The 26,895-nt window shown below is 29.3% G+C and overlaps 1 protein-coding gene and 1 non-coding gene across 5 annotated transcripts; both read right to left on the bottom strand.

Annotated features, from left to right (window-relative positions):
- Positions 1-1,570: 1,570 nt before the first annotated feature.
- On the bottom strand, positions 1,571-21,902 carry LOC130666967 (high affinity cAMP-specific and IBMX-insensitive 3',5'-cyclic phosphodiesterase 8-like). Of its 4 annotated transcripts, XM_057468316.1 has the most exons (19): positions 21,744-21,902; positions 15,766-15,872; positions 11,616-11,675; positions 11,314-11,504; positions 10,614-10,673; positions 10,465-10,531; positions 10,162-10,329; positions 9,874-10,088; positions 8,995-9,143; positions 8,689-8,825; positions 7,588-7,695; positions 7,303-7,502; positions 5,044-5,322; positions 4,856-4,982; positions 4,652-4,783; positions 2,539-2,700; positions 2,320-2,449; positions 2,161-2,228; positions 1,571-1,726 (listed from the first exon to the last, which is right to left on the bottom strand). In XM_057468316.1, exons 1-19 carry the CDS (start codon positions 21,817-21,819, stop codon positions 1,649-1,651), a joined length of 2,514 nt encoding a protein of 837 aa, XP_057324299.1. In that variant the 5' UTR covers positions 21,820-21,902; the 3' UTR covers positions 1,571-1,648. The 4 variants fall into 4 exon arrangements, with proteins under 4 accessions (XP_057324299.1, XP_057324298.1, XP_057324297.1 ...); XM_057468315.1 differs by lacking the exons at positions 15,766-15,872; positions 21,744-21,902 and adding an exon at positions 13,382-13,956; XM_057468314.1 differs by lacking the exons at positions 15,766-15,872; positions 21,744-21,902 and adding an exon at positions 13,373-13,955.
- LOC130667247 (U5 spliceosomal RNA) lies at positions 18,965-19,084 on the bottom strand. Its single transcript, XR_008989817.1, has one exon. It is a non-coding gene; the product is annotated as a U5 spliceosomal RNA (small nuclear RNA).
- Positions 21,903-26,895: the final 4,993 nt, after the last annotated feature.

Genomic DNA, 26,895 nt, shown 5'->3' with positions numbered 1-26,895 from the left:
TTGGCCACTTTAGAGCCAGTTTTGAATACTCAAAAAATTTGAATAAAATAATTTGTAGAAAATGGGATAACATAATTAATTTTTTGAATATTTTTCAAAATACTTTTATCCCGCCATTAAAATAGAAATTTTATTTTACACTTTTTCATTAATAAAAATAAAGTATTAAATGTCCAAAAATGGAGCAATGGCCACAAATGGTACCTCTACCTTGTTTCTATCAGATTTTAAGATATTTTAGTTACTTATTATCTAATTTTATTTATTGCACACCTCAAGAGCGAATCACTTTTTTTGCAAGTTTTCTTTATTAGTGACTATCAATCATTAACAATATAATCACCGCCGTTGTTTACTACCATTCTCCATCGATTAAGCAAACAGTGGGTGGGATCTGTATCCCTGACAGCAACCTTTGCTCAGCAAGTTCGGCAGTGAAACATTTTCAGCTAACTTAACGACAAATTTCTGGTAAGCCTCGGCTGGATAATACTTGCGTGCAAGTTGATGCAAATCAACTGCCGTCATCTGAATGTAATTTGACAGAAAAACTTGCCATCAATTCGAAGTAAAACTTTCAATCAAAAACGTCATTGTTTGACAATAACACTTGTAGTCAAATTGAATTCAAGTTACAGACAATTTACTGTCAACTTAAAGGTAACTGCTTGCTCTCCAACACTTTCCGTTAAGTTGGCTTTAGAATACGGCAGTAGCTTGAAGTTAACTTGCGGTTATGGTGGCTATCAGGGATAAAACTTTACCGGTTTCGCTTTAAAAAGTCGTTGATAAATTGTTTCAACTGAGTGTCATCAAAGCTTTTTTCACGTAAATGATTACTTACCGACTTAAGTAAAGAGTAATCTATTGGAGCCAAGTCCGACGAATGAGGTGGGTGTCCGAGTCGAAAAATCCACCCTCATTTCAACTGCCTGAACCTCACAACTAGTGAGGTTTAGGCGGTTAAAATGAAGTTTATCTCTGAACTATCAAATTTAATTGTCGACCTCATTTCAACCTCCATGCTATATTTTTTTCCCTTTCTGCAGGTAGGAGGTTAAATTGAGGTCGAAATATAATCTCAATTCAACATCTTTAACCTCAAGGTTAAAAATGTTAAAAGATTAAAAGGTTAAAGACAAGTTATACAGGTTTATTTTAGGTTTAAACGCGGTTATGGAGGTTCAGTTGATGTTCTGTGAAGTTTTTAAGGTTGCAATGAGGGTGAATTTTTCGACTCGGGCATGTAGTTTTATTTCTCAGCCGAGCACTTATATTTTGAATCGTATACTTTTAGCAATGCGTTTTCAAAATCGATGATATGAATTAATTTGCTGAAATCAAGTAATAATGCACACCAAGTACATTCGAATCTTTTTTTTTTTAATTCGTTTATTTCTATTAAAATTTTTCTCATGATTTTAAATTTTGCCTGCTACTTGGTATTTTTTAGATTTTGTTAATTTTTATAGAGTAAATTTTAATCTTTTGTAAAAGGGCTTGAACGTGTACTTGGCACGATTTTTTTTACAGAAATTCTATTTTTGGTAGGATTACTTATTATTGAAAAAAACAAAATAACATGATTAATAAAATATATTTTTTAATTAAAACAGTTTATACAAATTTTAAGTACATAATGTATTTGTTATTGTGAACTAGGTATTTTTAATTCCGGTGACATTTGAAGACGTTCAATATCATTCAATGTCGAAATTCCTTTTTCCTGAAAACAAAAATTAAAAATAGTATATTGTATGACATAGAGAAAAACAGCGCGGTTTCGAATGAGTAAAAAATTTTGAATTCGTCTGTTGTCTTGAATCATGCATGATATTGTTCGTCATTATTTATATTGAAAGCTTTGTATTTTAGTCCATGTTGTTCTAATCATGACATGAGAATTTCAGACTTATGACGGTTAATTTCATTGATTAAAGCAGTGAAGCTGATTATTTTAAAGTTAAGAAAAAAATTAATAACCACAGATTAAAGTTTAAAACTACATCTTATATTAAGGGATTAAAATAGGAAAGTTTTCATCATAAGGTAAACAATGCCGCTTTTTGAACTTAAACTTTAGACATAGGTATTATGAAAACAAATTACTGTAATATATTTTATTTAAATAAAAATTTTCATTTAAAAAATTTAACTTACGTGATATTCTTTCCATTTATCATAATTTTGTTTCATATGTGTTACTAATTCTGGCATGTCAATAAAAGCTGTTCAAAAGTATCAAATATAAAAATATTATTCTGTTACAAAACATTAAAAATCAGTCAACTAAATATTAAATATATACTGAATGCATACCATCCCATGCTTCGATCATATCATTGATGATATAATCAACAAATCCAATTTGAGATTTAGGAATAGAGCAAGAATTACGATCAAACATGGGCATTACAACTGGCATTTTTTGTTTCTTTTCTTCGTCAGTCTGCAATAAATTTTTAATTGTTTTATTATAATTATTATTTATTTTTTTTTAATTCATCTTCAATATTTTTTAAATATTTTTTTAATAACCTGATTGAAATATTCTTGGGCTATTCTTTTGGCCCACTCAATACAACATTTGAGGGGACGAGTAGGATTAGATACATCAGCACATTTAATCATCATTATTTTTACTAGTGTTACATTTTCCGGCTGTAGTAATGTTGGCATATCAATTCCATCAGAGTTATACTGGAATCATCATAAATAATAGATATAATTACACTGTTAATTTATTGATACAGTTGAATACCCGTCATGAGCCTGGTCTAGGGGACGTAGGGAAAACTTTTCTTAAAATTTCAGTCTTCCCACTACCGTGCGCTTAGTTTTGTTCTCGATTACCTGTTATAAGCCTGTTTTATTTTAGATGATTTGAAACGTCATATTTACATTTTGTTACATACGCGACACTTTTTACACAAATAATAATTATAATGCAAAAAATTATAATGATAACGGTATTGATTACAGTAATAATAAAAAGAATAATTTTATTGATGAACTTAATGCTCAATAAAACTTTTCAATTGTAACAGAAGCTTTGAAAATAATTAATGATTACAATTATGAACAATAAATTATATTTTACTTAATCATGATTAAGTTATTCTCCGCGAAACATAGATAGTAAATTTTCATCTCTCATTTGTCTATTTTTCCTATTCTTAGTTTATAATTTTCATAATTTTAACAGAGGCTTATAACGGGCTCTGTGGTACTAAACTCCTTAGAGTGGTTAAGCGGGGGAAGTTTTTTGGACTCAGTAACTCCCGACTGAGGAGAAGAGGCTTATGAAGGGCAGGCTCATGACGGGTAGTCGACTGTACCGGGAAAAGTTGATTATGAGATAAATCGGGCCACTAATGAAAAAAAACTATTTTTGAACTGAAAATTTGTAAATGGTAGTAAAGTCAGGACTAATCAACTTGTCTCATCTTTTTCTATCAGCTATAACTATGCATTTAAAAACAAAATAAAATTTTTTATTGTCTCAAAAATGGTACAGTCGACTTCCATTAACTCGGACAATTAATCCACAGAGGAGCGGAAATTTATTGGAATTTCCTAGTTAACGGATACCCCTTCTCCCTTAAAAAGTAAACTATACGCATGCGCACTTATATCACATGTATGATGACATATAAATATACACAGACTCATACAAATGTATAGCATTGGGTGGGAGACAGCATAGCTTGTAGTGGGGGTCAAGATTGAGGGGAAGTTTCGAGATAATGGAATCCGAGTTAATGGAGTTCGTATGTCATTTTGCCCTGGTCTCGTTTATTTATCACGTACGTTAGAAATACTTTTTTTTTTCTCTATAGGGGAGGGTGGGGCAGAGGGGCCCCCCTGAAATTTTGACCAAAAAAAAAATTTTTTTTTTTTCGACTAATTACTATAAATCCGATATGTTTGCGCATTTTTACCCCTACGCATGACATTTGGGGCAAAATGGACAAGCCCAAAATTTTGAAAAAGTGATTTTTTCATATTTTTATCGTCAAATTAAAAAAAAATTGTTATAATTCCCCATTTCTAGCCCTACGCATAACACCTGGGGCAAAATGAACCAGCCGAAACTTCCGAAAAAATTATTTTTCATATTTTTCGGCCGTTTCTCTATGTAAGAGGCAAATTTGGTCACTAAAAATTTATAAAAATTAAATCTTTTTTTAGTTGATAAATTTTTGAAATAAAGTAAAATTATAGAATTGATGTTTTTTTTTTATTAAATAACAATTAGTAATTAAGGTAATCGAGAGTGAACGATTTTTTACGCTTTAAAAAATTTTTTTCGAGTAATATAAAACCAAAAATAGTTGTCAAGAGAAAGAAATACATTCTTAATGATGAAAACAATTTAAAAAAAAAAAAAAACGAAAAAAAAAATTTTTTTATCACTTTTTGAAGGGGGGCCGCTCTGCCCCACAAAAAAAAAAAAAATATTTCAGAATTTTGGCAAAATGTCCATAAATTTGTTCGAAATAGGACAAAAGTAAAGTGATCTTATGGTTAAAAGCCACAAAAAATAATTATTGGCTTAGGGGGGCCGCTCTGCCCCACCCTCCCCTATACCCTTTCCATAAATTTTTTCACTAGTAAAATAACTTATTTTAAATGAAATATTTTTATTTACCTCATCACCACCTCTACCACTACAAATATTAACAAATTTCGCCAAGTGTTCAAAGTGTTTCGTCATTTCCGTTGCTAAAATCATATCTATAATATTTTGCCTTATGATTTTATACGTTTCTCTCTCTAAATTCTGCAGTGAAAATATCTTATGTTATATCCAATGATACATTCAATTTATATTAAATAATTAAAAATTACAAACTTTAAAAATGTTAACATTATCATCAGCTAATGTCAATTTGAATGTCAATGCTGCGTGATGAGACTCAAGAACTGATAGATCGTTATAAAGAATAGCTAATTTATTATCAGCGTTACATAAAAATTGACTGAAAAATAATTAAATTAATGTACACAATAAATTATAATTAAATAACACATTTAATTTACCTGGATTTACCAGGGTGATCGATATCATGCGCTGCTGCGGCAATCAATGCGGCAACCTCATCAAGAGGTTCTAATACCATTTGCAGTCGTTCTGACTGCATAAATCTTGCCGTTGCTTGTAAAACATCTGCTGCATGAGTAGAATTATGATAACTATTGTCCAAATGATACTTATATTCAATTACGGTAAGCCAATTTCGTAAAGTTGTTTCATCGCAATTTAATCTAGCCGGAACATTATATCGACACATGAGATTCATTCCCAAATGAACCAGCGGCCTGTTAACGATAAATTTTATTTTTCAAATAAAGTTATGAAATTTATTTATCAACGTAACTTCCCTGCTTAAAAAATCCGATAGATTCTTATAGCTGTATGTATAAGACCCTATACTTAACTATAGCACTTCTCATAGAACTCATTCATTCTTGTAAAATATATATGGGAATTCATGAGAATCTATTAGATTCTATGAGATTTTCTAAACAGGATTGATCCTCTTGTAGTCAAATACAGCCGAACTCCATTAACTCGGACATACTGACAGAAGTATTATTTGATATTAAGGATGTATGAGCGTGACAATAATTTTCAATTTAAGGGCTCGAATTTTTTTTTAACTTCCCGCTAAGAAAATTGTAAATTTTCAAAAATTCGGGAAGTTATTGGTTTCGGTCCGATTTACGAAAATCAAATTTCCATCAGATGTCGACGTTTTGAGGTCCGAGGGAGCTATTCTGACTAATTTCACGATGATGTCCGAGTGTATGTATGTATGTATGTACGTACGTACGTACGTACGTATGTAAATACCTGTATCTTTTGAACGGATGAACCGATTTTGAACTTTGAGGTGTCATTCGACGCGAATTGACAATATCTTGAAGCCGAGAGAAAATTGAGCTTGATCGGTAGGGCTCATTCAGAGATATTCCAAAAATAAAGTTTTTTGAAAAATGTTTTTTTTTGATAACTTTTAATGTGCTCGATAGATTGATTCCAAAATGGACTGGGCTCTAGAGCTTTATAAGCCGCGTCGAATGCCACCTCAACCATCAAAATCGGTTCATTCGTTCAAGAGAAACCGTTGTCGAAAGAATTAAAAAAAAAAAAAATTTTTATTTTTCCTGAAATATCACAAAAACGACTCGATAAATCAAATCCAAAATTTGAGCAGCTTTAGAACTTGACAAAACGCGTCGATTGCCGCCTCAACCATCAAAATCGGTTAATTCGTTCGCGAGATATCGTGGGAGAAAGAAATGCTAAAAAATGTTTTTTTACAAAACAATGGCATACAAAAGTATTTGCGAGCTCGAAGAGCTTGAAAATGTATTCACAATAGTGTTTTTGAGCTCGTTGAGCTCGAAAACAGCGGGAAGTTTTGGGGCTGGCCCGCAGGGTCAACTTATAGACCGATTTTTTTTTAGTAGATTTTATATCAAAGAACTTACTGTCAAAATTTTGGGATAGGTAACCGTCCATATTTTAAAGAAACAAATTCTTAAAAATCGACATAAAATACATTGCTTTTATGGAGACATAGGCGGTTGTGATGATAAATCAACAAATGTCAATATGTTAAATTATTTTCAGTATAAAAAGGAACTATACATAAGAAAGGTGATACTTGCAGCAACTCGTCAGTATATTTAAAATACTATGTATCCGTTCATCCTAAAAAGAAGAATTGAAATAGAAGTAAAATTATTTTCCTCCATAAATGTTTTCTCGCCATTATATGACACTTGGCAACGTTTCACCGCCATCAAATATTTATTTGATATTAATAAATATATTTATTTGAAACAGTTTTTCAGCCTTATTTGAATGAAATAAGAATTTGTTTGTCTCAAATGTAGACTTATTAATAGTTAATAGATTTCATATTTGAGTGAACATCGCTGCAATATTTGACTACAATGCCACTTTCTGTTTATAATGCCTTTCAGTACACTGTCTAGTGTAAGTCGTTCGTTCGTCCGTTACGTGTAACAAATTCAAAATATAATCAACTAAATACTGTTTTATAAATAAAGAAAAATGCTAAATATTTTTAAAATCAATTGTCCATACAAATGTATAGCATCGGGTAGGAGACAGCGTAGTTCGTAGTGGGGGTCAAGATTGAAGAGAAGTTCCGAGATAATGGAATCCGAGTTAATTAAGTTCGACTGTACATTCTAAAGTTAATATTTTAAACCTCTAACGATTTATAAATTTTACTTAAAACACAAAAATAATATTTTTTTATAAACCTTCTATCAGTTAGTACTTCTAAATAAAAAATATCAAAATCCCAGTCAAGACTTCGATCCAATAATTTATCAATTTCTCTTGGTCCATGTGGAGTTTTTGCTTGCATTCGATTGCTTATTGAATGCCCAATTTTTATAGCTACACTTCGCATTGAATCGTTTGATGATCTTCGTGAATCACGAATATAATGAGACGTTTTCTATTAAATTATATCATAAAAATTTTTATAGTTCTTTGTATCTCACTGATAATAAATAAATAAACAAAAAAACTTTAAGTCTTACTGATAAAAGAGCTTCCACTAAATCCGATGCAACTGGATCATTATAAATTTTTGTATCTTCTTTAAGATACGGCCTGTAAAGTTCTGTTGTTTTAAGAGCTTCAATCGCCTTATAACATAAAAAAAAACATTTTTTTTTTTAATTATTATAAATAATGTATTCGTCTTTTTGGTAATTGTGTACAATCGTGGCTCCACCTGTTTTTTTTTTCAAGCAAAAATTCAGATATAGACAAATTGCTTTGAAACCAATTTTTCAACCTCAAGCATTTGTCGGCGGATTGAAGATATATTTGATTAATTAGGTGTTTTTTAAGCATCAGTAAGCTATAAATTAATACTAAAGGGATAAATAAATATGCTTAATTTTAAAATTATCAACCACCAAAACTTAAGGTATATGCCTATATGCCACAATAAATAGTAGTTTCACTCTGGGTACGTTAACGGACTCATCTGTAAGGTTATGTTAACGTACTTCAATTAATTCACGTTACCTAAAAAATAACTTTAATCGTAAGATAACTACAAGTGAAGAAATCGGCCATTAGATGGCCTTATACTAGTACGCGCCGATCTAAAACTGTATTGCGGGCTTCAACCCACACGGAAAAATTATATATCCGTATATATTCAGATTTGCCCGAATATATACGGATATATACTTTTTCCGTGTGGGAACCCAATACTATACTAGCAAGGGGAGGCAGATACCGTCCAAATTACTTGCATACAAATGTTAGATGAGCTGTAATACATCGTAAAAGTATAAAAATAACAGAAATATGTTAATTTTTAAGTATTACGAGAGCTCCAAAATCATTGTAGTTCTTAGGTAGACCCATAGAACTCCACTGTCTATCTTACGACATTATATAAAAATTTTAATTATATATTAGAAAATTTTCACGATTTCATGTTGGCCCGGATAGATATCTAGTGTTAAAGACAAAAATACATGCAGCAAACTTCATGCGTGTAACTGAACACGCAGAAAAAGTTTATTTATGGAAATTTAAGGTGTAAGCATTTGGAACTTTGAAAAATGTGTGGAGCCGTGATTGTAAACAATTGTCGTCTTTTTTTAAATATAAAGCAATACCCTATCAATCTGCATTGCTAATTCAGGATTCGTGGCATTTACTTCAGTCATGACATTTGTCAAAAGTATCATTACTTTAGTTATTGGAGCTTCCAGGGGTAAACTGTTTAATTTTTGTAAGCTTGATCGTCGTTGAGCTGTTAAATATGTAAAAAATAAATACAATACTATCTTTTAAACAGCGATATATTATAAGTCAACAGCTACCGGAAAAAGTGTGAGTAATTTATAAAAATATTGAGAAAATATACTACATAAAAAAAAGATAAAGTTTATCATAGATAAGATAAAATGATAAATCCTTACTTCCGAGATCACTACCAACTGATTTAAGATCGTAGGAACCGCGACGAAGTGAGTGTAGACTACCACGAGGATTTTGTCCACTAAATGTCATTCCAATATTTTCCAATAAGTACATGGTATCGTGAATGTAAACATAATGGGTAGGTTTTCTGATAAAAATAAATAAAAATTAATAACGATGAACTTATATCCCATACACTGTAAGAAATTTGCAGATTAAAGACGGATTAAATCCAGAGCAGTTCATTTTTTATTTATTCAATTCCCTAGGAGTGAAATTCACTCCAAAGAGGAGTTTATGGGAAGTCTACGGTTTCTGTGGCGCCACCAAATGATCGCGAATTCTTGCAGAACTCGATGAAATAAGACTTTTTTTCAAATAGCTATAACTTCTTCAAAGATGGACTAATTCAGACGTTTTTTTTTCAGAATTTTTGTCTTCAAATGCACTTTCCGGAAAAAAATACAAAAAAATTAAAGATATTAAGATCTATGAAATATTTCACTTTTTCGAAAAAAATCGCATTTTTCTCAAAAACTAAGCGAGATATCGAAAAATTTTCTTCTTTAAAAAAGTCTTATTTCATCAAGTTCAACAAGAATTCACAGTCATTTAGCGACGCTACGGAAACTGTAGCATCCCCGAGTTTATATTAACATTAAAATTACGAATTAGAGTATGAATGTAATTAACATAAAATCCATATCACTCCGAAATCACTCCGCTGAAACAAAAGTTTTTTTAAACTTCTGAGCTTTGAGTAACGAAGTGAATTCGGAGAAAAATAATATCCACATTATAGTCACTCCTGATTTTTCACAGTGTAAATAAATAACTTTGAATTACATGATATAACAAAATAAAAAAAAAATACCTACTTTCCCGAGGCACAGAATGGAATAATTCTGCAGTTAATTGTAATTGTATCATTGAACTTTCTCCTGCAATTCATGTTACCCTCGAATTCTCTGCCACGCTGCAGCTGCTGATCCATCAATACGAAATTTTCATATGATATTATTTCTGAAAGATTACTTCCTAAAATTTCGTCATACTTGTAGCCCAATAATTTTTCACTTGCTCTATTAACGAACTAAAATTCGAAATGTTTTTTTTTTTTCTAATTTATTTTTAATATATAATTTAAGCTTTATTAATATACTTACGCGAACTATATGTTGATCATCAGTTATATGCACCATATCTCGGCATCTATCCATGGCTACATAAAGCGCATGTGCTGCAGCGAGTTGCATTCTTGGTTGTATTTCACTTACATAGATCCCGATCAAATGATTACTTAGCATTACATCGTGTGAACATTCCATCATTGCCTGAAAGAATTTAAGTATTTAGTTAAATAATCCTACAAAAAAAAATTTCAATAATTTTAATAATAAACAACTAAAAAAGTGAAAGAAATAAATAGTGAGAAATATACCCTTACATATTTTGCCACTTCTACTTACTCTACTATAACCGACATTAAGCAGATCCAGTGTCATTATTTTTTCTTTGTTGGTTGCCGTAAAAAATCTTAATTAATAGAAAAATAAATAATTATAAATTATCTTATTATATTAAATAAGCTTAATGTTAAATAAAAAATATTACTTACGACTTCTTAACTAATGCTAAAATTACGCTGCTGTGATGATAGTTCGTGGCTCGTATAGCTCTTGAAAAAAAAAAAAAAAAAAAACAATAGTATCATACCACACAAAAAGAAAATTATGGGAACTTTCGCTATGCATTATGGGAACTATTCCCATAATTTTATGGGAACCATTCCCATAATATTATAGAAAATTTTTTTCGCAAAATAGTGGTTCTGTAACAATTAAACCGAAGACAGTTCAACCGGCGACACTTCAACCGTACGACACTTCAACCGAACGACAGTTCAACCTAGCGACATTTCAACTGAAAAAAATCTGGACCCCCTTATTTAGGTTCCCTCTTATCAGGGATTTTTTGTCGATTGAAATGTGGCTAGGTTGATCGAAGTGTCGCCGATTGAACTGTCTTCGGTTTAATAGTCGCGGTACCCATATAGACAATTCCTATAAATTATAGGAACCATTCCTATAATTATAGGAAGCATTCCTATAATAATGTTATGGGCATTTCCATAATTATAAGAACTGATCCCATAATTTATGGTCATAATTCCTATGTTGGTATAGGAAAAATTTTTATAGAATTATGGGCACCGTTTCCATAATTTTTTTTCCGTGTACTAAATAATTGTGTTATTTTTATTATATTTTTTTTTTCTATTATAAAATATAATTATAAAAATAATAATAAATGTGTACTGGCAAATCGCATCGCCATCTGATGCTCGATGACCTCTTCGATCGATTATTATCAAATCGTGGCATCGATTTTGAAAAATTTCAACTGCTTGCTCCGCGTTTTTGGCTATCGAGACACTCCATCCCAAGTTTCTTGATACTGTATTTAAAACATCCAACTGTTGATCATCTCGAGAAAATACTAATAAAATCTACAGAAATCAAAAGTGTTACAGTAGAATTTGAAGAAAAATTTTTTAATTTAAAGAAATGAATTAAAAAAAAAATGTTCCTTGAGTTTAAATTTAAGTTGTTGCTTTTACCTTAACTATTTGAGATGATGCTGCTATCGATAAAGTTGACTTAAAATCCTGCGGTCCATTCTGCAAAGAAAAAAAAAATTAAATATAAATATATGTAAATAACCTTTATTTAAAAATTAAGAGAATAGGATTGTCAATTAAAGTTTATTATAACAGAGAGATTCAAAACATACAGAGTAGGACAAAGGGAAATTTTCTACGACAATCTCATCATTTACAAAATCTAATTTTTCGCGACGACGAGTACGAGGATCTTTCGTAAAATATTTTTTATTTGCAGTTATGAAATTTTTCATAAATATTTCTTTTTGTTAGATCGTACAATTTATTTCGTACAACAAAAGACAATCTTAATCAACTGATTCTTCAATTAAGAAAAACAAAAAAAAAATAAATAAAACGGGGAATTACCCGGTTCAAAAGTAAAACCTGACTCAGGCTCGCTTCACCTTATTTTCTTTTGAAGTTATCGACTTGCCGACGATTTTTCGATAAGATCTCGACTTTTTCAACTTAAATTAAATTTTTTTAAACTTTTTTTCATCATAGTTTGAACTTATTCGTCTTTACTTCGAGCACGACAGTCATTCACCTTACTTTTGACTTGCTGAACCAAGTCGAAAAAAAGTTATTTATTCGCCTTACTGTAGACTTGTGCGATTAAGACAAAAACAAGCAGTATTTTTTAGTGTAAAATTTGTTTTCCACGTTTCATCTTAGTTTTGACTTTTTCGCCTCATAATTTGAGTCGAATAAGTCTAAACCCAGTCAGTTTCGACTTGATTTAGACTTTTTCGTCTTAAATCGCGACTAAGGAAGCCAGTTAAGTCTAAACCAAGGCAAAAACTCAATGTCTTTCATACCTCTGTAAAAAAAAGTCGAGTTTGTCTTGTGAAAAAAGGCTTTAAATTTCGACTTGGTAAACAAAGTCTAAATCAAGTTTTATTTTTGACCCATATATTGAACTATTGAAAAAAAAAAAAAAAAAAACTTTAAATTACACATATTTATTATTATAAAATCAACTATGTGCTGAAAACAATTAAAATTTATTTTTAGGCTTGGCCATAATACAATCTACCTACACTGTAAAAAATTTTTGGACCGATATAACATTACTTTTTTCGAAATTATATTTATTTAAAAACAAACAGTTAATTCTGAAGACAGTAAAAGAATTAAAAATACGCAACTATTTCAATAAAATATAGTAATCAACAACTACACGGAGAGAATTTTTTGATAAAATTTACCCTGCAATTTAAAGTAAACCTGAGTCGAAAACAAAATAAATACGGAAAAAATAAAAACAGATTCGTTTTCTTTTATTTTTTGTTCTTTTTTATTTAAAAATTACTCGAAATTGGGTGTTTTTACCCCATAATTAAATACTATCTAGAAAAGGACGAGTAATTATTCATGCAGGCCAAGTTTTACTCACAATTAACGAGTAAAATTTATTAGATAATTTTTCCCGTGTAGTAATAAAAATTTTAAAAAGTTGTTTATATACGAACTAAAGATTACTTTTTATCCAAATAATTTATTAAATAAAAATAATTTTTATTAACACATTTTATAAAAAAAATGTAAAACTCCGATTTTTAAATCAATACATGCGTATTTTGTCACTCTTATTTTCATTACTACTTCCTATCACTGTGTACCTCAAAAAATATCAACTCAATTGCACAATTTAATAACGACAAATAACTATAATATAAAATATATCAGTATTGTATATATCAAAAGCATACATCACTAACTAAAGAACTGGTTGGGAGAACCATCACTTGCATTTTATTTGAATTCGAGAATAATTTTCTACGGCTCAATCTACCGCAAAAAATAGAAAAAAATCTCGAAGACCACGATTCTGATTGATTATCATTTATAATCACATCATCGATGCCCGTGGATCCGGAAATATATAAAGTTCGATGAGTTAATCGTCTAGTGTCACACATTTTTTATTATTCACCATTAAATTTACTACGAAAAAATGGATAAATTCACACATAGAAAACCATTTATCAATGAAAATAATAATTTACAAACACAAAACACATTTTCATAGATAAACTTTATTTTTAATTAAATATAAATTTTATTTTAATTAATAAACTCGTTAAGATTTATCACATTGCAATTTTTTCACAAAAAAAACTTTAATAAACAACGCGTATAAAATGTAAGTGATATTTATATAAACTGTCAACCTTATGAACATTAAAGTCAAAGTTATACTGACTGAGATAATTTTCAAGCTAGTGTTCTCGCACTTGAGAAACTATCAATGATAAGAAAATTTTACATTTCAATATCTTAAGAAAAAAATGATAATAATAATAATAGTTAAAAAAAAAATAATAAAAAAAAAACAATGCACCGTTGAAGGCCAACTAAGCTAATATCAAGAATGACACTCAACGGTTGAGTAGAGAAAAATATGTCCTACTTGTTTCTCAGTTGTCTATCTCAGCCGTCAATCAATAAAGGTATACAACAACCCGATTTATTACTAAAAGAGTTAAAGTGAATTCACCGAGGGCACACAATAAACTGGTAGCCGAAGAATTAAGAGCGCAAGCGCTAAATCATACAGGTGTACTTTGTCTATTAACTAAACTTTCCTTCTTCACTTCCAGACAATCATTTATAATAAATGAGATTATTCATAAGTTTGATAAATTATTTATCGAACAATGAAAACTATATTAAGACACTAACCACCCCTTTTATCGTGCTCTCTTTATTAATCAATTACCCCTACTCAAGTACTTATGAACTAACGTGTTTTAACTGCCAAGCCTAAAATAATTTATGAACTCGGTATAACATACAGACAAAGAGTTCAAGTTATCTTTAGAAGGTTAACAAACTCCACGTTTCTGCTAAAACAAAGGGTTGTCGCGACAGGGGTATAAATATTTAAAAATAACATTGGTTACCAACCCTTGCTATATTACATACACTGTTATTATAACTTACTCGATTAGCAAACTCTACGAACAATTGTTACAACATGTTATACACAAGTTTGCAACAAATTAAATTATATTTATTATTCATTTATAATACCAGGTATATATTTTTACATTTATTGTGGTGGGGAAAACATGCGCAAATGAGTGTGGAGTGCACTTGCTCGCAAACCACTGACACAACCACTTTACTTTTAAAAAAGCTCTGTCATTTTACTGGATTGAGGATATTGGAATAGACACTTGGTGTACCATAAGTTGATATATTTTATATACATTAGGACTATGTACAAAAGATATCGAATTGATACTGACACGAATTAGCATCTTGTCATCATATATAAATGAACTTATTGGATTTCAACGGATCTTATCAGTTACTTATCATTTATCATTTTCTCTTGATAAGAAAAAATGAATTATATTATATTAATATAATATAGTATGGGAACAATGTACGATTGCATATTAAGTGAGGGTTGGTACTGAATATTTTTTTTAATTAATTTGATAATATTATTGTTTTTTCAGTTACTTTCATTATCATATTTTAGGATTTTTGGGTTTTGAATGATGATTGACGAAGAATATTAATTAATAATAATTTTTTAATCAACATTATTTTGTTTATTTACTCAAGTAACACATGTGTGAGCAAAATTCTGGTGCCGGTGTCTTGAGCAAAACCCCTAGTCACTAGTGTCTTTTTCTACGTATGGGTCTTGCGCAAGATCATGTAGCAGGAAATCGTCATCAAGGCTTGTGCATGACTTGCTCAAGGCATTGTACACAAGAATATTGAAGATATCTTAGATACGGTGCAGTTTAAAAGTGTCTGGCGCATTTCTTGTACCAGTAACTTACGGCAGATACTTACGCATTGCTTGCTCAAGATCTGCTCAAGGCTCAAGGTCAATTTTGAGCCCTGAGCAGATCTTGAGCAAGCCATGCGCAACTATTTTCTACTATAGTCTTCCTCCAGAATTGACTTGTAATCTGGCGCGAATTTCTTGTGTAAGGCTTGCACTAGACTTGCTATTGAAATCTAGCCACAAGTATCTGTAGCAAGACACATAGGTAGGAAAAGACACTAACTTCTATCGAACTTGAGACCAGGCTTGTTCAAGGCTTGAACAAGATTGTTATATGGGTAAAAACATACTTACAGCTGTCGTACATTCCATATCATCGTCATCTGGAATTATCGATGATTCAAAAGACGATTTGTCTATCCATTCGAACTCTTTATTTTTATCCAAATTTCCATGGTCTCCTGAAATGGAAAAGGTTGATATTTTGAAGTATATATGAATTTTTAAATTATTTCAACGATTTCATACAATTGAATTATCCTAAATAATTAATATTGTTTGATTTATTAAAAGACTACTATACTTAGGTATGTCCATAAGTATTTTGTACAAAGAAATATAGTATTTTTGATAAATCAAAAATATTAAGTGCGTCAATAGTTATTGTATAACTGTTCAAATATTATAATTATTATATTAAGCATTTGAACGAAATTTGAAAATCAAATCTTAATTTATATTGCGATTTTCAATTTTGATTGAAAAATTTTATCGAATTAAAGTAGAAAGCAAATTCATGATGAAAAATGAAAAGGTTGCCGCACACACATTTTTATTACCATTACTTTCTTACTATTAGACAATAGAAGCTGGCTTCTATAAAAAATACGAACACTGAAAGGTCAAGATTTATTTGAATCGATCAATTTGTTTTTGAGATATCGCGAACGAAATTTTTTCCTGTTCATTTCTAAATTAATGTAGGGTAAGAGTACCAGTACCCAACACCACACCAGTAGCTAGCCGGGCATATATTTTAACATTGGCTAAAAATATATATAGATATAATTCAACGTGAAGTGATTGGGGCTGGGTGGTGGTACTCTTACCCTATGACATAATATTTCCTATAAAATTTTATTTAAGCTCAAAAAACTAAAAACTGTAAGTTTTACAAATAGTATTTTGGAGCTTAAAAATATAAGTGCACAATAATTTTTTTGAGCTGGAAAAACTTGGACAGAGAAAAAGTAAAACAAAAATCATTACCATGTGTAACAGTAACCCAGCCAATTTAATATATAATACACGATCATGAAACTATACCATGAAACGTAAGAGTCATATCGACGATAGTGATTACATGTTTTATAAAATAATCACTCATTACGCAGAAGTAAGTTAATGGTATAGCGGAACATTGGACCGGCACTGAGTTTCTCAATTACATTACTGCTCTAATGAGTAACGGCTGCCGTTTCATCTGCTCCTCATGGACCGTGGACTTTAATTATCCATAATTAAATTTGAATACTTGATCTATTATTTTCATATTAATTATTTGATTATAATTGTACCACTTGTTTTTTTAATCACCTGCTGAGGTAATTTAAAATTTCAAAAATATTAGGAAATTAGCATTTTCAGTCTGATTTTTTAAAATCGAGTATTCATTGGATCTCGGCGTTTTAATGTTCTCGGAAGTTATTTTGACAATTTTCAGGATGATGTCTGAGTGTCTGTGCATAGTGTTGTGTAAGTACACGGAGAACAAAAATGAAAGGAGAGGGAAAAACTCCTATATTATCATAGAAATTTTCACCACGCCTGCATAGAAATAATTCATATGTTAATATAGGTAAAATACTTATGTTATTATAGGGATTTTTACTCTGTCAACATGGTGAAAATTCTAATCATCACATAGGTATTCTTCCTGTGTTAACATGTGAATTATTCGTACAATTCCTTATAATAACATTGGCATTTTTCTTATAGAAATTATTTTCGGGCATATGGAAGTCGACAAATAATAATTTTACGATATTGAATTATTGAACGGGAATTGAAATTCTCAGTCTATTGAATAGATAAAAAAATGAAAAAGAAATAAATAAATAATAACAAAATTTAGAGTAAAAATAAAATATTAAATTCAACTTTTCGACTCAAGTATATGGGACATCCCACGCCAAATCGACCACTTTTGACCCCGACCCCTTTCGATTTGGCTGAAAATTTTTTTTCCTCTTCTACCCCATTAAAATCATGTTTCAGGAAATTTCTAAATTTTTTTACCCAACCAAAAAAAAGTTATGAGTTTTTCAAAAATAAGGCTTTTATTTTTTCAAATAGCTATAACTTCTTCAAAAATTGACTAATTGGGACGTTTTTTTTTTTTAATTTTTGTCTTTAAATTTACTTTTCAGACAAAAAAATTCAAAAAAATTTTGAGATGATAAACTCTATGAAATTTTCGGCTTTTTTGAGAAAAACCATTATTTTCTTAAAGTTCGCCATTTTTGATTTTTTTTTTATTTTCTCAAAAAAAACTTCAATTCTTTCTGCGATTTTTTCCGCTAATCCCAGAGTGGGCGGATTTTTCCTTCTATTTTTGTTTTATCAATTGAAAAAAAAATGTTTGCCCAGTTGGGCTTTTTTTACAAAACATCACTCTGGAAAATTTTAAGGATTTATAGACAACTTCAGTGTTTGAAAAATTGAGACGAAAAAATTAATTGAAAGTGGTAATCCTCGAAAAAATTTGGATTTTTTTTTCAAAAAATTGAAAAAAAAAGTAGAAGATACTCATAAATAATTTTACTGTAATTTTTTCCAAAAACTACACCTGAAAACAAAGAAAGTGAAAAAAAAAATTGCTATTTGGTTCATTTTTGACCAAGTTACAGGCTTTTGAAATAGCGATGTGCATTAGATTCATTTTTCTAAAGACTAGATCTGACCATTTTTGCTCAGGATATTACGTATAGCTCGATATAATTATTTAAATAATACTTTTCAATTTTATAATTTTTATATCATTTTTAAATTTTGAAAGCATGCTCATGACTGAACAATCGTAAATATACCGCCATGTATTCTAATCCATATAATCAGAAAAATTATATAAAAAATGTATATAAAATACTGAAATATTAAATTCTAGGAACAAAATAATATGCATCAGGTCATCTTAAAAATACGCAAGATGCAAGAAAGAATAGCTGAGCGTTTAGATGATCCGGAAAAAACCAAAAATTTCCACACTATTAAAATCAACAGTTAGTAATAATTAATCAAAAAAAAGATCTGTACAGATCCCGTCGCCCTCAGTTAACGTACATTCTCAACAATTGGAGATGTTAGTTAACGGCATAGTAATAGGTACTGAAGAGCAAGTAAAAGGAAAAGTAAAATAAAAATTTATTTTATGGCTTGGGACGAATCAAAGTCGTATATACCAATTACTGTGGGATTTGTAATAAATTTACAATTTCCCAAAGAGTTTCGGAAATATTGAGTTATATCAATAATTGTTTTTGGGTTTATTATTGGCCCAGCTTCCGCCGGGCACACAAAAAATTTTGTTAAGACTCATCATTTGTTCCCCTCCACGGAAATCTTTAGTAAAAGGCGAAAGATTTATACGAATGTTGAAGGGAAACCAGAGTACTTAATTCTGCTCAAAATATGGCTTATAAAAACTCTAACCCAAGTCTTCAGAACAGAACTAAATAAAATTTTACACTCCATCTATCGTCACATTCTTGTACTACTCACCAGGTTTTCATCAGTAGGTCTCTGTCTTGTATACGCACTAAAATACTTGAACATATAAATGTATGACGAAAACCCAGAATATAATAATTTATAAATTTAAGCATTGTCAAAGATCAAAATTTTTTAAAATTAATGTTATTGATTATGAATTTTTTTTAGAAAAAAAATATGCTGACTGTATATTTCCACTAGTAAAAGAATCCCAGATAGGAAATAACCATCATCCCAGTAGAATTCAATACAATTTCATGGAGAATTGTTGCGGATATATAATAAAATTTATTAATTTTACTAGAATATTAATTTGTTGATTATTGAAAAAATTAAGACATAATTTTTCATGAAAATCCAATAACTATTTAAAAATAGATATTCTACGTAATTAATAGATATTAAATGGATTTAAATTTGAAAAATTAAAGAAAAACAGAACGGTTGTAAAAACTTTACCCTAAAAACTAGTTTGTACAAATCGTATGAAAAGTAAAAAAAAAAAATCTTGGAAAATCCAAAATTGCACACCTCAATCGCTCATTTTATTTTTAATCATTACTTTTATTTATTTATTGTGAATTTTTATTCAACTTGGGGTTGTTGCTTTGGGCTGCTTAGAGCAAATTTGTTTACTAAAATATTTACGTCCTTAGTTTTCTGCTCCGAACTGTGCTCCAGAACAGCTTAATATATGGAGAAATCTGTACTCCGACCAATAAACTGAACTTGCTAAAAAAATATTGATTGATTGCTATTAAATATGTTTAATAGTATAGAAGATCAATGCTTTTTCCCCCAGAATTTTATTGTTTTAAAAATAGTAGAATGTCTTTGTGATTGCGTTTGGATATCTATCATAAATACTTGTTTACAAGAAGTTTATTTCCTTTAGATTTATGTGGTATTTGAAGAACTCAATATCTGTGTTTTCATTGTTTAAAAATAAAATCCTGATGCCTCAATATTTACTCGAAAAATAATAAAGTATATCCTTATGAAATATTTACAACTTCCTGCTATGAAGACTGGAAATTTTCAAAAAAAGGGAAGTTATTGGTTTCGGTTCGATTTTCGAAAATCGAGTTTTCATCGGATGTCGACGTTTTGAGGCCCTTCCTATAGGAATAGCTATAGCTATTCTGACTATTTCCGGACGTCCGTCCGTCCGCCCGCGCGCGCGTGTGTGTGTGTGTGTGTGTGTGTGTGTGTGTGTGTGTGTGTGTGTGTGTGTGTGTGTGTGTGTGTGTGTGTGTGTGTGTGTGCAAACTTTTTCTGTCTGACGATATCTTTGGAACGAGTTAACCGATTTTAACGTTCTTGGCGGTAATCGAAAGGGCTCACCAAGACTTGAAATTGATTCGATTTTGGAGTCAATCGGTCGTATAGTTTACAAGTTATACGAAAAATAAAAATTAAAAAAATTTTTTTTTAAAGTTTTTTGCGTATAATTCATAAACCACTTGCCCGATTCGCCTCAAAATGTAATCAGTTTTAAGTCTCGGCGAGGTCATTCGATTGCCACCAATAATTCTCGAATCGTTGATTCGATCGTTCCAAAGATATCGTTCAACAAAAATTATTTTTTTTCAGTAAAATATATGTTTTGTCGGTCTAACAGTTTTTTGTTCGAAGAGCTCCAAAATTTACAAGTAATAATGTTTTTGAGCTCTCTGAGCTCGAAAACAGCGGGGATTTTGGGGTTGTCCCGCAGGGTCAACCGTTTTTCAGATTATTTTAATCATCATTATAAAGAAAAATGTCATTAATAAATTAAATACAACCAATTAAATACCTAAGTTACATAATCACTTCATCAATATTTGTTGGACTTGATCATTTAGTTTTCATTTTTTTTATTTTTCTCAGATTTGTTTCTTTAGAAAATTATATCAAATGTCAGCAGATCTGTTAATTCTTATACTTAATCGTCGATTATTTTGCGCAATAGCTGGACATACGAAGTAAATAAAAGAAAGAAAATGTAGAACGTACAAGAATTACGTCAGACATTACTCTTTGGGCAAAACGCCAACGGGGGCTTATATGTGATCACATATCAGGAGTTTATTGCCTTGGGCAGAACTTTCTTGTCTCAACTAACCAAGGTCAAAAGTAAAAAAAAAAAAGAAAATGTTATTATTTTATTTTTAGCGTTTTGAAATAAGACAAAGTTAACGAAAAAGTAATAGATTTTTCCAATTAAATCGGCTGCAGATATTACCAATTTATTGATTGTTAATGAAATGCTGAAACTGTGTAAAAATAAAGATGCATCTTTAATTAATTTTTTTTTCTTTTGTAGATAATTGAGTTCTTTATAATTCATAATCAACGTATCGATAAATTAATCGATTACTATATTTTAATTTAATGACTTGCTCATAATTGATATTGAGTGAGATTCGTCAGAGAATTATCGACTGATTTCAATTATTTAAAAAGATATAATCTGTTATCGTTCAACTCTGTGATACTTGATTTTTTATGTGCATAAATTATTATAAAAATAATAAAACTTAAGGTTTTAATTCCATAACAATGTTTATTTAGTTACATACCATTAGAAATGATCTCTTGAGATTCGTCTCCATTTTTGTTGGATAGATGATGAAAGTTACAAAGTTGAGATGTCATATGGATCCATACAAATCAATATATATTATTGAATAAAAGTATTATTATTTCTAGCAGCTGAATTCGAATTAATTCGGCCACAACATTATTGTTTTTAACTTTTTTGAATTTGTTTCACAATCCTAAAATAGTAAATAAGAAAATTGATTTTTTTATACATTATATACTTCTATTTACTACACATTCACTCAACATAAGTTTGTAACAATCAAACAGGATTGCAAATGTTAAATGACTTTATTATTAATTCAATGCACTGATCAAGTTTTTATATTCATGTAGACTTTTTATCATCATGATACTCCAAAATTTTTGTTTGTTAAACTATGATGATATTTTAATTAAGGTATAAACTTTATACCTACAGTAAAAGCTACGGAAGCTATTTCCAACTGAGTAAAAAAGATTGACTATTTTGAAAATTTTAATTAAATTAAAAGCAATGCTCGCAATTTAATTTATATCATAAATTTATACTCAGTAATAGTTTTAAGATTTTGTCTTTGCTATACTATACAATTTTATTCTGAAAATTATTTTTAATATTTAAAATATAAATCTAAATAAATAATCAACAGAATTATCTATATTATGATAATTTTATTGAAATTTAAAAGAACTTTTGAGTGACGTATGACCCTTGATTAAACAAAACGATTTACTCAATAATAAATGTATATCTATATAGTATTGAAATTAAATTGTTTTCAATCATTTCTAATCATTTTTTTTTTAATTAGGGACAGGTTTGATATTCGAATAATATATTATATATTTAATATATCTCTAAAATGATGAGCCAACAAACCTTACGAAAGCAAGACGTATTTGTTTATCCACGATATATTTTACATTTATGACAATATCTAATTTTTATAACAATTTTTTTATATGCAATTATACACAAGCTGAGATATTTTCACAACACGATAAAATATCAATGCTTTTTTATATAACAAAATAATTAATTGATGATTTTTATGTACGAGTAATCCAAAAAGTAACCAGAGAATTTTAAACAGCGGATGTCCGAACAAGAACTATCGTCAATGGTTATGTATCAACTGGCAAGTCCAAAGAATGGGCGAAAATATTTGCCAGCAAACGAGTGAATGTCATGCCATGAGACTTGACAGTTGAAAGTGTAATAATGAACTTTTGTTAATGATAATAAACTTACTTTTGAATCTTCATTTTATCCTATCAAAATATAATTTTTATCGGTTATTTTTCTAATTTAATAAAATTTTTAAATTTGAAACAATACGTTAGTATTGCTTTTTCAATTCAAATTTTTTTTTTTAATATATTGATTATTTATCGATTCGAAATGGGTAGACAATCTAATTATTTACTTTCCAATTTTTACTTTCACTTTTATTTACTCTAAGTGCTGAAGTGATTTGAATATGATAAATGTTCATATAGTTTAATTTTTCTTAATATAAGTATAACATTTTGCAAAATTTATAGATTTATTTAAATTTTTTGAAATGTGCATTGAATTAAAATAAGAAAAAATTAAATTATTAATTATATCATTCAAAGGATTAATAAAGCATTTCGAGTCATCGAACTATGCTCGGGTTCCCAAAATTTTTTGTAAGTTAATATGGGTCTTAACAAGTAAAAATATTTAATTGAAGTTTTTTCAGTCAAGATAAGTGGTTCTTTTTTACATAAAAAATAACGACGAGTATTAAAATTTTTTTTTTTATAATTAGAATATTAAAAAAAAAAAAAAACTAATAATAAATTATCGATATCATTCTGATTTTTGAAAAATAAGTTTTTAATTCATCCAAATTTTGAGTGCAATTTGAGTAATTTGCATGTATAGATTATATTTGATTGAATACATGTAAATATGTTCGTAAGTATGAATTTGAAGATCAATCATCTCATGCAATTATCTGGTTTTTGAGCCGTCAAGACAATATTAGTTGACAAAATTTTTTTTTCTTATTTTTATAGGATGACTCATGTTGTATCTCGAATACGAAAGATAGCAGCTAGCGATTATTTTTTTCAGTGTACAGACATAGAAAAAACAAATCATAGTTTTTATTACAGTTAATTTTTTTAATGAATTTTTTATATCTCTTGTATTCAAATTGCGAGTTTTAATGCCTGTTGTTACAATCAAAACAAGCCAATTTCTGACCAATGCAATGTGGCGGACAGAAACTGATAAGTTCTTCTCTAGAGAAAAAGCGCATTAGTTTCTGCCCGGTAAATTCGTTTTATACTTCATTTCATTGTATCAGAAGAGCATTTGTTTATTGTAAACCTCTAAATACTTGTAATTCTAATAATCAACCAAGCTAACAGTTGTGTTTAGAAAATTTTTAAAATAATATGAGTTCCAATAAAAAAAATCTGAAAAACAGTTGACCCTATAAGCTAACTCCAAAACTTTCCGCTGTTTTCGAATTATCCGACCTCGAAAGCATTATTATTTGTAAATAATGGTAAAACTTAGTTTTAATGCAGGTAATATGAAAAATATAATACGTAGCATGGGTTAAAACGATTAAACTTTTGATAGTATCATCCAACTTCATTCTTATCTGAAATCGTCTTATTTTAACTATTGCCGTGCAATATGCTATTAATAGGAAGTATTAATGGAACAAAGTTTCCAAAAAAACAGATTGTAATAAAAAAACAAAAAATATAATCATGGAAAAACGAATATCCATTAAACAAATCTAATAACTGCTACTTTTTTCTTTCTGTTGAAATACGCGAATTCACTCATGACACGAATATAAAAACGTTTGATATAATATATTATGCATACTAATAACTTACGAATGTAAGGTAGGAATTGAATACTATAATATTATTTCGATAACAACATTTTATCCTTTACCATTCATAAATATATATCTGCGTTTTAATTTATTACAATTTATTTTTTCAATTTTTAGTGCAAAACTTTTAAGTATATAGATTTTTGACAATTAACTAAAAATAATAGTAAAATCTTCACGATACTTATAATGAGTAACATAATAGCCAATAATAAAATATGGGCCATGGCTAAATTTTCTTGTTATGTCTGATGAAAAATTCAGCAACGTATTCCCTTGAGGATTCTATTTGTTGTAATCGATTTATTATGGTAGGCATGAATTATTCGGTTTATGAATTATTGATAAGCTTGATTAGTACGAATAATACGATGTAAAACAAAATGAAAACAACATTTTGTATATTATTTTTATTTTCATGATACCAGCATCGAAACTTGAAGTTTCAGAGTCTCTACTGCCCGTCGAAACAAGATAATTTCAAGCCGATGCTGCAAACAACTGCCAGCGAATTCGTAATTCAAAAATACCTTCATACAGCGGGCAGAAACATACGTGTTTCATCCTTTGTCACACAATATACTATTAATTATCTAATTTTGCTAATTTTTCATTCAGGAAACTTTTTTGTTAATAATAAAAAAAAATTTGTTATTTACGAGTCAACGCATGTAGTACACGGAAAAAAAATTGTGATTCTTCTAACCACAATATTGTAGTAAAACATTGTAGTAGCGAGTACTCCAATATGTAGTAAAGAATACTACATAAATAATACTGACGTTACTACACGTGTGGTTGAGGTTATTCTAAGTTGGAGTTGGCTTTTTTTTACTCCAACTTGTAGTAACCTCAACTACAACTGCTGTTGTATCAGCTACAATTTTTTTCCGTGTAAGATAAGAGACCCAGTATCTGATCAGGAAACTAGTACCCGATCACTCACGTATTTGTATATCTATATTTACCAAATTTTACTAACTATAGATATACAAATATATGGAGTGATCGAGTACTAGGTCTTTTACTTTTTAGTACATTTCGTGGTACGGGATCAAATGGGATTTCAGACGACGATGGAGTTAGCTGCCGAAGCCGAAGGTGAGAAATGACATCACTCAAAGTCTGAAATCTTATTTTATCCCGTGTCATGGACTATACTTTTCACATTATCTGCATTGAAACTTAATGTTTTAATCCTATCAAGAAAATCCATATGGGAATACAGCCTATAGATTCCTATATGGGTTCCTACATACCGTTTTCGGATGGATTTCCATATCGTTTACTGTGGACTTTTTTTTAGGAAATTTCTTCCTCTTTTTGGATCTTTTTTCAAATTTAAAAAATTTTGAATACTTTTTGAGGTATTCGCTAAAAACAAAACCCCCCTTTTTTTTTTTTACTAAATTGTTTATAACTTTTGTAATTTTTGCAAGCGCCACTCCAAATTTTTCAAAAAGTTTCTCGATGCGATGACGAATCGAATGAAACCTCGATCATAATTTTCCGAGGCGAATAAAAAACTTTGACCTAACAGACACATGTTGACTAGACTACTATAGGAATCCAGTATAAATCCCGATATAGATTCTTTCATGGGTTCCTATAAGAATGCCAAATCCATATCGAAATCTGATATGGATTTCCATATTTCTACCGTATTTTGGTCTTCATTTCTGTTTTTATTTTTTCCGTTTTCAGATGATATTGAACACACGAACAACTGAAATTATGCAGCACCAAAAAATGAAAAATAATCAAAGCAATCTTAAGAATAGATCTACTCATAATATAAAACAGAGACTGGAAAACAGTTGGGTATTCTCTAATGCTGCGGTCATGAATCGAAGGAAGTTAATGATCAAGAAAATAATAAAATCTATAATTAAATTTATACTATTCATAACTTTATTATATTTTTAAGGTCGATTGTGAATAAGGATCACGTAATCCGGAATTAGTATGATAAGCTACCAAAACTACGGGATATCTTCATGTTAGTTCTCCAAATAAAAATAATGAACATTAAAAATTAAAAATTCATTTAATCATTTTTTTTTTTTATATATTTTATAAAATTTCATTCAATAAAAAACTGTATTTAAATTATGAAATAATAATGATAAATTATTTTTTTTGTAAAATTTATATTATTAAAATAAATATAAACGTATTAAGTAAATAAAACAAATTATTTTAATTTAAAAAAAAAAAATTGTTCCTTTGAAATTATAAGATTCGTCAATAAGATTAAAGA

The sequence above is a fragment of the Microplitis mediator genome, chromosome 4 (assembly GCF_029852145.1).
Source record: "Microplitis mediator isolate UGA2020A chromosome 4, iyMicMedi2.1, whole genome shotgun sequence".
In the NCBI taxonomy this organism is placed as follows: Eukaryota; Metazoa; Arthropoda; class Insecta; order Hymenoptera; family Braconidae; genus Microplitis; species Microplitis mediator.
This window is presented reverse-complemented; position numbering and strand designations above follow the sequence as displayed.

Bases quoted from the DNA above. Each gene is read 5' to 3' on its own strand.
- LOC130666967 (XM_057468314.1), bottom strand. From the start codon at position 13,582: ATGTGTGACACTAGACGATTAACTCATCGAACTTTATATATTTCCGGA. The intron at 11,505-11,615 runs GTAAAAGCAACA...TGATTTCTGTAG, and splicing joins CATCATCTCAAATAGTTAAG to ATTTTATTAGTATTTTCTCG. The intron at 7,696-8,688 runs GTATTGCTTTAT...TTATGTTATAAG, and splicing joins TAGCAATGCAGATTGATAGG to GCGATTGAAGCTCTTAAAAC.